The sequence below is a fragment of the Manacus candei genome, unplaced genomic scaffold (genome assembly GCF_025592945.1).
Source record: "Manacus candei isolate 608988 ecotype Guabito, Panama unplaced genomic scaffold, ASM2559294v1 h1tg000049l, whole genome shotgun sequence".
Taxonomy (NCBI): domain Eukaryota; kingdom Metazoa; phylum Chordata; class Aves; order Passeriformes; family Pipridae; genus Manacus; species Manacus candei.
The window spans coordinates 6,901,197-6,914,926 of record NW_026138097.1 but is presented as its reverse complement, the minus strand read 5'-3'; the positions used below and the strand labels follow the sequence as shown (position 1 = coordinate 6,914,926).

The 13,730-nt window shown below is 40.4% G+C and overlaps 1 protein-coding gene across 1 annotated transcript in view; it reads left to right on the top strand.

Annotated features, from left to right (window-relative positions):
• CTDP1 (CTD phosphatase subunit 1) overlaps positions 1 to 5,657 on the top strand; it is a 100,378-nt gene extending 94,721 nt beyond the window's left edge. The window contains exon 13 of the mRNA XM_051798880.1: positions 5,129 to 5,657. Within this exon, the coding sequence (XP_051654840.1) occupies positions 5,129 to 5,270 (142 nt within the window). The 3' untranslated portion in view covers positions 5,271 to 5,657. The remainder of the gene's footprint in view (positions 1 to 5,128) is intronic.
• Positions 5,658 to 13,730: the final 8,073 nt, after the last annotated feature.

Genomic DNA, 13,730 nt, shown 5'->3' with positions numbered 1-13,730 from the left:
GCACAGATGAATGAGAGAAATTGCCAGAGGGCAGACACCTGAGTTACAGGCATGCTATGGACAATTGCTCACTCTCATGTCAAGTGTATAGAAAAGAACATAGAATGGTTTGGCTTGGAAGGGATCTTAAAAGATATTGCCATGTATCTCATATTAAGAAAATATAACTGCAAAACTTAGAACATCTCCCTGAAAATTTAACCATCTTGTCTGTCCCATGAAACGTATTAATGATCACAACTTTGAGTTTCAGTCTGTGTGTTCTCAGATCTCAAGAACTTTAACTTTGTTAGCCAAGTACTGGGCTGGCATCTTCAAAGTTGGTTGAAGAACAGTTTTCCTGGATAACCAGCCCTAATTCTTCATAACTGAAGGATATTGCCACAGAACTAGTTTATCCAGATAAGTCATTCCCATAGTCAAATTACTATGGAAGGGAGTCAACTTCCAGTTGCATTACTAAATGCCACATCACCTTCTTTTCATTATGGAAGGAGTTTACAGAAAGCTGTGCTCTAGGTGTGTGCGAAAACAGGACACACCTTCCACGTTGAACTTCAGAGGTGTGCCTGTGGCAGTGTAGGCTGTCTTGCAGGGCTATAATGCTGTTGGAAGGCAGCATGCTATTTCCAAATGCCCTTTGCCTTTCAAACTGCTTATGGCTGCTGTGAGTGTTCCAATTAGACAGCAACTTGGCTGTATTTGGTAGCAAATTTAAGTCCTGATTTATAATGTCAGTGCTGTAAATTGATTGCTTGTAAAAGACTAAACACATTTAGTCTACAGACTCTACTTTGTTACTGTACCTCTTCTAGGAGTTATTGAAAAAAATCAGGTCAATTTGCAATAATTTAGTTTACATCTTACAGAGAGAGATGGGGATTGTGGATATTTGGAGTTTAAAGGACATGTGAACAATTTTTTAAATATTTGCTATAGTTTTCTTTTGCAAGTTTAAAATGAGCTTTGGAAAAGTTTTGCATTTGCTTTGTTATAAACAAGGGTTATGTTGCCCTTGGAGTTCCTCTGCTAGTTTAGATGTTTCTATTTTATTGTAGCACTGTGTTTCTTAAAGGAGTGCCATTAGGGTGCAGAACAAACCAAACACAATCTGCTTTTCAGTTAATAGAAGAAAAGTGTTTTTTCAAATATTATTTATTTCCAACAAACTATAAATTAAGGCCTTAAGACTGTAGAAGCATCAGGTGCTGAACATTTTTTTCACTGCTTTGTTCCCTATGGCTCTTTCAGTGAACTAAATTTAAATTGAAATTATAAGAATGAAGTTTTCATTTGACCTGTAGTTGTATATTGCAATTGTATTTTAGTGATCATTTTAAGAGATCAAGAACTGAATAAATTTTTATTTTCAGTAACTTTTCATGTGCTATTTTTTATATGCATAAACCATGTGCTATTGCAATTTTGTAATTCTGTCTCTTCATTTGGAATACCACTACGTATATTTCTCATTAGCATTCTATAGATTAAATTTGCCTAAAACCACTTTTATACATATATAATTACAAATATTTTTTCATTTTTAATATCATTGTGAATTACACTTATAGTTGATTTAAATATCTTGATAATTAGTTTAAATATGTGGGCAGGTTTTAAATGTAAATCTCTTTTTGAAAGATTTCTCAAGCACATGAATTGGTGGGCCTCCTGGTAGTGGGCATTATAAAAGAAAAATACTAGTGCAAAGGGAAAGGAAATGTGAATTGCAGAAGTTTTTTCACAGAATTGTCAGATATTTAAAGTTCTACATTCAGTCTTTTGGCAATTGTTCATATGCAAAGTTAAAGATTATAAAAGTTATGTAAAGTTATTATGGTTATGTTTGGGTTTTAATAGCAGTCAAGCAAAATTCCTTTTAAAAATGCAAATTAGGTTAATGGAAGCCTGCAGCATACTACTGAAACATTTTCTCTAAATAGTAAGAAGGAATCCTGTATGTGCTTAACTTTTCCACTCAGAAGTGCTGTGCACTATGGCTCTGAAACTGAAAATGACAAGCAGTGGGCACAAAAAATGAGAACAATATAATTAAAAATATAATTAAAATATTATGTTTCAAATTGTTATGTTAGTAGATATGCTGCCATGGGGATATACTGCTTTTCCTCTGAAGGTAGAACTTATTAATGGAGAATTGTTTCTGAATTTGTAAAGAAAAAATGCAGCTCTGTGTTACTGATGCTCTTCTTTCGTACTTCTATTAGAGTTAGCTTTGCATTTGATTTCATGATACTTACTTCAATGTTTTTGGAATAGCTGTGAAGCTGCAGTTTACAGTACACAGATACTGAAAGGTGTTTATATCATAGTAAAAACAATACATTCAGGGGAGGTTTGGGGGGGGTTTCTAGCAGAGGACTAATATTTGGCTGCATTTTCTTTTTTTGTTTCGTGGCTTTTTCCTCCCTGTGAGTGAGGAATTTTTTACATCTAGATTGAATAGAGCTGTCATTCCAGCCTTGCTGAAATAACAAGAACCAACAATATAGATGATGTTCAATCTTTTGCGTTTCCAAAGATACTGTTTAATACAACTGAATGAGGGATGAAAATATGTAAGAACCATCCCTTCAGGTTTTCTGGAAAGTGTTTTTGTAGACTAGAACTCCATTTTTTAATAAACTAGTTACACTGGGTATTTCAGATCCCTGTGTTTTGTTGATTGTCCTCACTATGAAGTACATTTAAATTAAAAAGTGGCTTTGTTGCATAAATTACTAATTTGCTAGTCTTTGCCATAATTATTTAGTAAATTAACTGTTCTACACTTTCAAAACATAATCAGCTGACAGCGAGATATTATTTCAGTGAGATATTATTTCTTCATAGACCTTTTTTTTTTTCTACGGGCTCTGTGCTATTGGTTTTTGTCTTGATAAACTTACAGTATCTGGGATGACTCTAAAAACCTGCTTGTCCTGACACGTTCTTTAATACAGCATCTGCAGTGGACATGTTTCGTATGTGTAACTGATAGCTGTCAGACTGTAATTTCATTTTTCAGTGGATAAATACCATCAGTTTCCATAGATGCAGTCTTACAAACAGATGAATACAAATGTTTTCAGCTGTGGACATTGTGCTATAGATTCCATGACTTTATTTATCTTCATTTCTCAGTCAACACTGAGAAATATATACATATACTTCTTATCCACTAGTTGTTAAATATGCACAACTTGTTTCTTCTTTTGCTGAGTAAGATTCCTTTAGGTTTCTTTAATTCCCAGTTAGCTTTTCTCTGGCTAATGGTATCATTAATGCCTAAAATAGTGCTTTAGCTCTGAAGGCTGAAATCATCGTGAAACCAGCAAGTGAAACTCAAGTTCCATACATTTGTATAGCTTTTAATGAAAATGTACTAAGATTTCTTCCAACTGGGCATTTTAAGTATGGGAGCTTCCTTGTCCAAACTGCATGCTAATAGAGGCTACATGGAAATAATCAGTGTTATGCCTGAGAAACTGCTTTTTATTGTGAATTAGGCTGCATTTAGTGTCCTGAAACTCCCTCAGCACACCACATTTGAGTTTCAGTAGCAAAGTATTCAGGAAAGGCTTTCACTTCATCCCGTTTTTCCTTGTTAGGGATTTAGAGCCCAGATTGAATCACAGGGCTTCAGCCTTACCTCCCAGGAGCATCACTCCTACCACTCTGCACTGAACAGCAAAATCCACATAACATCACTGTGAGGGAACACTGTAAAGCAGCATCAGTTTATCTTTTTGTCCCACAGGTGCAGCAGAAAAGAAAACTCACTTCCCATTTTGATTTGGTCTCCCCTCCTGATCTCTTGTCCATCTCCCTGAAAAGCTGAGAAAGGGGAGGCCAAGTGTCGCTCAACTAGCCTACAAATGAAGTAGTCTGGGCTAGTGAGCATTCCTGTGTCTTGGGGAACAGCAGTAGGAATGCCTGTATAAATAAAAATGACTTTGTATTTCAACATTGCTTACAAACTCACAAGTTTGACTGTTAATCTTTGTGTTTATTTCTTTTGGATATGCATAGTTCATGTCAGTATTTATCAAAGGTCTTTCTTGCTGTATGCTATTTTTCTATGCTCTCAGAAATAAAGTAATTTAACTATTGTTAAATTACTGCTTTTTGCTAAAAGATAGAAGATAATTTTATTAGTTTTTCATTATTGCAAGTGGGTTCACTCTCTTCTTAATGAAACCCCACCCAACAACGAAAAGGACATTTATTTAAGAGATATCCCCTTTGCATATATTTTTCTGCTTGAAATTTGATCAAATGATCAGGAAGGGTTTTGAACGTGTTTCTACAGCTCGTTTTGAATTCTGTGCAATGCAGAATCTCAACTTTATTTTTGTCTCAGAAGTACATGTCTGATATAAAATTCCATTTGGCAAGGAAAAGAGATTTTAGGATTCCACAAATCCAAATTCTTTTGCTTATGACTATGTCCCAGTTGAAGCGTTAGATTTTCCTTTGAGATCTTTCAGAGCCAGGAACATGATTCTTTCAGCAAGGTATGGTGCACATCAGCTTCTTGTTTAAACCAATTCATTCTCCGGAGATGTGAAGAAATGTGTTGTTCAGTCTGGCAGTACTAATCCAAAGAGACACAAAAGGGAACCATGAGACCCCCAAAGTTTGGAAGTATGAAAGTGTAGATGCTGATGCAGTGAGATTTGGTTAATCAGTTAAGGTTTTATTTTTATAAAAAAAGCAGACACTTGAATATTTCAAAACTATGTAACAACATATAATGTATTTTGGCAATATCACATTCGCACAATGGCTTTCTTCTTTGTTTTGGGATGCGAGAGGAAAGTAAATCTCATTATTTTCGAATAGTCTTATACTTTGTTTTCATTCCTTGTTCAGAAGGATGGAAGAAACAAAATTAACAGTACTTTGTTCTTTACACCTACAGCTGACAATAACAACAGCGATTAAAAAATGAATTTTGTGAACTGACTGCTGTTTGTTAATTTAAAAGCAAGTGCTGTACTTTCTGTCTAGGCTTGAAAAAAAGTTGAGTCCCTTAGCCTCATTTTTTTCTCATGTTGAATACGAGTCTCTCAGTAAACACTGAGGTACCTCCATTCATGGACATTATCTCTGTCTGCCCTTCCAGGGGTCACAAGCGCAAACTAGATGATGATGATGCTGCCAGTGACTCCAGTAAAGAATCCAGCAATGAAGATGAGGAAGGAAGCAGCTCTGAAGCAGATGAAATGGCAGCAGCACTTGAAGCTGAATTGAATGACTTCATGTGAGGTTCATGCAGAAGATGGAGTTTGTAATTATATTTTACTTCTCATAAACAGATCAGACTTCAGAAGACTCCCTTATGTCAGTACTCAATGTTTTTCCAAAATGTGTGTGTATATTTTGCAAAGCAACACAAGAGGTGACACATTATTTTACAAAATTGGAATTAGATGCTTTTAAGTTGTTTTACTAAAGGAAAATATACTTTTTTAAACAAAAAAAGTATTAAGTGGGACATGGTGTGCTATGCCAAAGACATGTTAGGAGATCTATAGAACCTTCATGTACAGGACAGTGATACAAAGATTGATTAAAAACACATCAAATTTCTAAAAATAATTCAGGCTGTTGTTTATGGGTTACAGTCTTCAAAAAAAGGAGGAGAGAAAGGAGATGGAATTGTCTGGGTAGTACAGCAGGAACCTGATGAACTGGTCATCCTTTTCCACAAATAAAGCTATCAAATATAAAAGGATTTTTGAAATAAAAAAGAACTATTTATATTTGTATAGAAACAGAGAACATGATATGCAAGCTTTGTAAACTCTGCACTTGATCCACCTGTCATTTGCTTCTAAGAGGATACATAATGATCAACATTCATGGTTTTAGGTTACTTTGTTGAATAGTTGGGTTCTTTAGAGACATTGTTTAGATTTTTAACTTTTCTTCTCTGTAACCAGAAATATAGCACAGCATACTATGTGGTCCTGTTCTGCCATAAGATGCATATTCACCCATTTGTGTTGTCTTGGAAAGAATGAGTGCTACTTCATTCTAGATAGAATTTAATTTCTTTGACAAGAGATCTGATGTAAAGTTTTTGTATATTCTATTTCATATTTGACCCACAAAACAGATTTTCTTTCATTTAATAAAGGTTCATTTTGTACACTTTGTTTCCCTTTCATGTTCATTTGCTTCCATCAAACATAAGGCACTTTTCTGTAATCTTTCCTTTATTCTACATGAAAATAAGGAAAAACATCAAAAGCTAGTGCAAATCTGTAGATTCAGGCAGGTAGCTGAGGCTCAGAAGAGAAACACTGGCTCAGAAGATTTCCTTTTCTTTGGTATGTGAACTGTTACATCCTCACATTTTCTCAGGTGTCTTTGACTGGCCTCTGAAATTACCATAAGAGTTGTTGGTCTGGTTTTGAATTTCTGAGGGTAGAATCATGGTTTATTCTCAATTGTTAGCAACAGAGAGTCAAATCCTTTTAAAAATATGTTTGCAGAAGAAGACTTATTAGTTCGTATGTCATGGTTAAAAGGAAGCACTTTCTGGTCAGAAATACTTCATTTTGCAATAAATAGCCTCAGTGGGAGTCTGGTCTTTGCTTCAATTGGGAGAGCAAAATACTTCACTTAGCAGTAAAACAGTATTTCAGTAGAATCTCAGCTGCTTTGCAAATAACAGCCTGGTTTTCAAAGCTGCATAATGACAATAAAAGGGAGACTGAGAAAATACAAGAATCTTTTCAGATTAATACTGCTTTTCCACTTCAGAATGCAAGGTCAGCATCCACGGACTAAAATTTTGTGGGAAAATTTTGAACTTCCTGGACATTTACACAGGTGCCACATAGCTAAAGGCTACAGTGCCCTGCCTGCTGTAGCTCTCCCTGAAAACCAGCAGGATGTCTCTAAGTGAGTTTTATTGTATAACAGAAGAAAAAGACTAATGCTTGTAAAATGGGAAGTTAAAATACTTTTTTTATCAGCAACCTAAATGCAGCCTCCCCAGCTGTCTGAGGATGACTCCTTGCAATTAAATATTAAAATGTCAGGGGTTGTGGAGTGTGTTTTGTGTTTTCTTGAAACTCCTCTTGAAATAATTTGAAATAACATCAGCTTTTCGGGTCACTGTGATGCTGTAAATGACTTGACAGCACAAATTCCAGCAGAGACTTTGTTCTGGCCGATGATCTTTGCCAGTCACGCAACTCTGTGGCAGCATTCAGGCTCTGAATGTAAACACAGCCAGTGAGCAGAACTGGGCAGGCTGCTGTTGGCTCAGCAGTGCTCTACCTTGGTTCGAGCTGCTTGTTGGGTGCTGCATCCCTGGCATGGCAGCTGACTCATGATGCTCATAGAGGGATTCCATATGGACAAGCATTTTGGTGAGAAGGGCTGTACCTTCTTCCCAGATTTGTTTTATGGCTGATGGTTTTGGTTTAACTTGGTGGAGGGTGTGTCTGGGCAGGAGTTGTAAAAATGATCAGCACTCCACTAGGCCTGGTATCAATTGTACCCTGTGCAAACACCAAGTGGGACCTATCCACTAGACAGAACTGCACCTTTCTAGGGGTCTGATGCCAGTGACGGCTCCTCTGCCTGTTTAGGAGTTAGAGAAACCTGCAGTTTGTATGGCACACCATGGTCCCGGGAGCAGGCAGCAACAACTGTTGACACAGACAACAACTCCACTCAGGTATCCCTAACAACCCGTGCTCTCCAGTCCTTGGAGTGGGGTGACTGAGCACAGGGAGAGTCGAGAGGCACCAACCCATTGCTCACTGCCAGAGCAACCCAGAAGGCAGGGAGCCTGCTTGCTGCCTGGAATTAGACTGCTGCTCATTCAAGTGGCTGTATCTAGCACACTGGTCACCAGCATCTCTGCAGAGGCAGGGGAGAGAAACGGAAAATTTAGTAGATGATAAGTTAAATGCCCCGGCTAACCTGCCACCAAGGAGTCTTTGGATGTATAAAATTGTTACTCACTCCCACCAACTTATACTTCTTTGAAGATGCAGGAGCATCCTTGGAAAAGCAACAAATGTGATTTCTGAAATGGCCTTAACTCTTTACTTAAGTGACCTGGTTGTTTTATCCTACCTTTCTGACCTACTTCTGTGCATTAGGTAGCTAGCAAGGACCTGCTGCCAGCAAGGGCTCTCTCACAACTGAAGCAAAGGGCAGACTCCCAGTGACGGTATTGAACTTAGTGGGCAGTGCTGGTTTCTGAAGGTACCAGGCGTGGAAATGAGCACAGGAGGGGCATACAGTGCACCTTGCTTCATTAAGCTTTCTAAGCATGGAATATCGCTGCTGGCCAGGGAAGGTGGCTCCTAAGATCTGATGGTTATTTAGGAACTAGGAAGGGCCATCATTTTGATTTAAAGACCAGCAGTTTTCCTTTTTTTTCAATTTGCCCTAAGTAGTTCTTATGAAAATGAGAAGACATCACAGCTGTGATGGGAATCATAGAATCATAGAATAGTTTGGATTGGAAGGCGCCTTTGAAGGTCACCTAGTCCATCCTGCAATGAGCAGGGACATCTTCAACTAGACCAGGTTGTCAAGGGCCCTGTCCAACTTGGCCTTTGAAGGTTTCCAGGGATGGGAATGTAGTGGGACCCATGATAAAAGCAAAAAGCATTGGGGAGTGGCCAAGCTTTTCTCCCTTTGCATGTGCTGGGGAGGAGGGGAGATGAGGGAATGGTGTCTCTTAGCACAGAGATGTGAAAAGCTCCAAGCATGTAAATACTTTCACTGTTGAGTTTTGTGCATACGTGAAGTGGGTCCTTGAGTCTTCTCAGTGTTAGATAGTAACATCCTCTGTGAAGGGTGGGAAGTCTCAAGTTTCCTTCTTGGCACTACTGCTTGCGGAATAGGTGACTGTATTACAAGTGTGAAAATACACACAAACCTGGAGCTGTACCTAAAGATTTCTCAGCTCTGCCTAATTTTACTATAGTGAGCATTGCAGTAGATGACAAGCCGAAGAATGAATATATAGTGGTCTTGTTAAGCAAGTGGATCTTGTCATGAAACTGAAAATTCAGCTTGAGAAGACTCCAAGTTCTCACTACTTGCAAGCAAGCTTTTTATACATTTGTTTTTCCTACCCAGTACCACCTTCTATTGTCATTTCAGAAGTGTTTGGAGCCCAGCACCCAGCACAGCCTCCACTCCCCTCCCTCTCTGATGAACAGGAGGCAGCAGTATCTAATCCCCCAGGCAGCATCACCTGCAGCAGGCACACATACCTACAGATATGCTGCAGCTGCATACCCTATGCTCTTCCTGTTGAGCTGGCTGGTTTTTTCTGCAGTTTTTTTCTAACGAGATCTTCCTACTCACACACCATTAATAGTTGTTAGTTTATCATATTGTTCTACCAGCCTTTCCACTCCCCATCTAAAGTACGCAAAAAGAACATACAGTTTATACAGCGCCTCTTCTTGCAATCACATCACATATCTGATCTCCACATACAAGTTCCAAAACCAGCACTAGTTGTAATACTTCCTTCCCCAGCCCAAGCTTTATCAACAGGATTCTATTCATCCTGGTGTGCTGCTGCTATCCCAGCTGCTGGCCCAGCATAAGCCTCGTGATCCCCAAACATGAACCCAGTAGATACAGAGGCAGCTCTCGGGGACAACCACACAGGTAAGGTGTAGAATCATAGAACATGTTGGATTAGAAGGTCATGTATTCCAACCTCCCTGGAATTATAAGGGGCATCTTCTGATGACCAGGCTGTTCAGAGCCCCATCCAGCCTGACCTTGAGTGTTCCCAGGGATGGGGCATCCACCACCTCTCTGGGCAACCTGTTATGGTGTTTCACCATCCTCATTGTAAAAAATGTCCTCTTTATATCTAGTCTGAATCTAATGTCTTTTAGTTTACAACCATTACCCCTTGTCCTATCACAACAGGCCCTATTAAAAAGCCAGTCCCCATCTTTCTTATAAGTCCCCTTTAAGTACAGAAAGGTAGTCCTGCTCAGGAGCAGCAGGAGTACACCATCTAGGTAAGTTTCAGTTTCTACAGGTGGAAAGTAGCTACCACAGTTGTTTTAACTCAGAGTCATCAGCTGGCTTTATTTTATATACATTAGATAGATAGACAAACAGACAGACACATAGATAGATAGATAGATAGATAGATAGATAGATAGATAGATAGATAGATAGATAGATAGATAGATAGATAGATAGATAGATAGATGAACTATAGTAACAAAGCATTGACAAATAGATAAGTGAAACCACTGCCTTCTTGTAGGCTGGGTGTGAGTCATTCCATGTGGAGGGAGGAACATCTTTCTTCTAGGGAAATTTTGATCCTCAGTGACATACAGCTCATAACCATATACAGAGAAATTCACCTTTGCTTCTAGTCTGGGCTCCCATGTAAATCAACTGAATCATTCCCAGCAACTGTTAAGTCATTGTCCCCAAGAGCTAGGCCTGGTGCTTTCCTCGATCTGCACTGGGCCCACATGTACCCTGTGATCTTTCTCCTCCAAGCAAAAAGAAAGTCAAAGTCTGTTGTCATCAATATATGCATCACAAAATGGCTGAGGTGGGAAGGGACCTCTGGAGGTCATCTTGTCCAACCCTCTGCTTAAGCAGGGAGGGCCAGGACCATGTCCAGTTAGTTTCTGGATATCTCCAAGGATGGAGAGTTCACAGGCTGTGCTCAGTCACCCTCACTTTTTTTTTTTTTAAGGGATTTGGTGGGCAAAAAGAATAAACACAAGGAGCATGATTGCTGTTGCATATGTCATATAAGCTCCTTAACTCTTCCGTGCTGGCTAAGACAGTGAAGACATAAAGCAGGTGTGGTTGTCACTCTTGGGTTTCTGAAAAAGCTGAAACTTTTGGATGAATGGTTGCCAGAAGCATATTGTCTTCTAAGTCCAGTACCAGACACTGTACTGGAGAATTCCCTTCCTCACGTTAATGAGACTGTGAATATATGTCATGGAGTTTTTGAGCCACTTGAGATTTTATACGGGAACAAGGTTTGAGGAGGATGCCAGGCACTTGGAACACAGGATTGCTAGAACTGTGGAGAAACAGAGGTGACCTAAAAGCCAAGCCCTCTGTTTCTGGTACAGCCAATTATCCCTTCTGCTCTTCTCATTCTTTGTGACTTTCTTGTTTTGCTGGAGGGGAGCAGAGATGGCCCATGGCCTGATCCCAGGGGAGAATGGGGTTGTGCGTAGACCCCAACCCCAGTGCACTAAGATCATGTACTTGGGGAGGTGGAACCTGATTTTGAAACATACTCTGTAGTGTGCATTGAGCAGAGGACAGGTTTGATGTGTTTGCATTACTGTACATTGCTGACTTGCATGGGTGCTTTAAACCCCCTGGAGTTCTCTCCCCCTGCCACTCTCATGCCCACAGAGCCTGTGCTGCTACCTAGTGAGAAAAAGCTCCCTGGGCAGAGGATGTTTCCTGCGTGATTAATTCTCTTTTCTTTCCATCCTCCATCCTAATTCTGTTTCCTGGCAAGACAAGGAGCCACATCTGGTAGACATAAGCATGTATGGCACTTCTAAAGATCTCCATCCCAAGATGAAGCTGGACTGATTTAGCCACTGGGGGGGTTTAGAGGCATTTTAAAGGTCAAGCAGATGCTAACCTGTAACACCAGAGGTAAAAGTGCATTTTGTTGCCCTACCTGTGGGATGGACAGCTGTGTCCACAGGGTGCTATAAGCTATCCTATTCCACTGAGCTGTCCTCCATGAGTCAGCATGTCTCATCAGGAGACTGGAAGGCAGAATAGAGCCAGACCTTCCTCCTGAGTCACTACTGCTCTCTTCCTGAGCCAGATCTTCTCTTCCTGAGCCAAACTCTTTCCAGAGCTGGCAGACAGTAACTGTATTGCAAAGCCATGTAGGTTTAATAGGCAATGACAGAACACCCATCCTTCTCTAAGTCTACTGCGGGACATGAGCAGTGCAGATGTTTCTCCTCTGTCCCTTCTACATCTGCCATGGGAAGCCTTGATAAAGCAAATCGCAGTGATGAGTGTCTACTGATGTTAGTCATGACTCATGATGTTAATCATGAGTCCATGGCCAAGGACTATCTGAAGGACTGAGTCCTCCTTCCCTTCCCTGCTCTGAGGGAGACCAACATCATTAAGTCCCCAAGATTGTTTTCTGGCCTTGTCTGTCAGACTTCGGATGTTGTTGCTCTTTCACAACAGGCAAGCTGTTCTTGCTGAAGCACAACCTACCATTGCTATTGATCAGCTGTAAGCAACAAAGCCTGTAGGCAGCAGCCTCCTCCTCATCATGCTGCCTTCAGATGAAGCTCTGGTGCTTTTTTGGGCAGGGAGTACAGCAAGAAGTCAGAAAAGCTTTTTATCTTTTCAGATCTACCAAAATGGATATGAATGACCCTTCAGGACATAAGTATTAAATATGTCACTTAGTGCCAATATAAACGGTGCTTGGGAAGTTCTCTGTTTTAATTAAGTGAATGTATTTGGTCCTCAGAGACCTCAACATGTACTTGGGTGAATAAATGTTTTAATAATTCAACTTCATCTCTCCTAATCTTATAGCTGCAACCCACAGAAAAACTTTATTTTCCTTGACACTGAATACCAAACGAAGAATGCTCCAATTGATTTATCTGCTTTTTTACTTTCTGTCCTTGGATCCACGTTCTCAGCCAGCCTCTTAGACCAAGGGGGAGCCCCACCACAGGACCCACATGCACAGCAGCCCTACGCTGAGTCCACAGGGTGCAGCCATCAGCCAGCATCCTCCTTGACTCTCCCTCAGGGTGGAGGCTGCCCGAGGAAGCAGTGTCACCTCAGAGCCTACCTCAAAAAGCAAGAGCTGAGTCTTCCAGCATCCATCACTGATAATCACTTTTCCCTCACCGGTCGAAAAGGCATTTCGGTTTGCTTGCACAAAACACATCTTCCCCCACAGATGGCTCCTCCTGTCAGTAACCCAAGCCACTTTTCAGCGCTTTGTTTTTGCATTGCACTTTAAATCTCTCTTTTTTAAAATTCATAAGGCGGCTAAGGGGGTGAAAGCAGGCCCCAGGTGGGCTGTGGGATGGAAAAGAAGTCTAAAAGTTGTGCATCTTTCGCAATAGAAGATATGTTTGGCTTGCATTTCATCTGAACATACCCATCCAGCAAGGAAAGGTATTGATCAGGCATTGTCACCACTCATGGTACAATCTCTAACTATTCTGGATGGCCCAGAGATGTGCATTGGATTTAATGCTGCAATTTTGTGATGCTGGTGTTGTTCTGTAAGGTTGTACACTTGCAGACTGAAACAAAGATAGAAGGCTGTCTGCACAAACTGTATTTTTCTGGGGGAATATGGAACACCCTCCACTGCTCCACGCCCTACCCACCAACATTTATAAGACACCACTTTCCAGATGGCTGCATGTTACAACTCTGGGATTCTTTTAAGGACAGGAGGAGGAGAAGTCTGGTGTGTTGAACAAAAGCTGGACACTGTGTCCTTACATGAGAGTGTCCTCAGTCTATAAGGGGAGAGAGGGTGGCAAAACAGCAGTTCATTGGATTAGAAATTGTCCTCTACAGCACATACCCGGGGCTGTATGCACCCAACACCTACTGCTGTCCTTGTAACTTGCACAGGCCACTGAGTGGAGACCCCTTGTTTGCTTCATTACAGGAGGGTGGCTCTGCTCATCTGCCTGCCAGTGGGTGCAGACTGC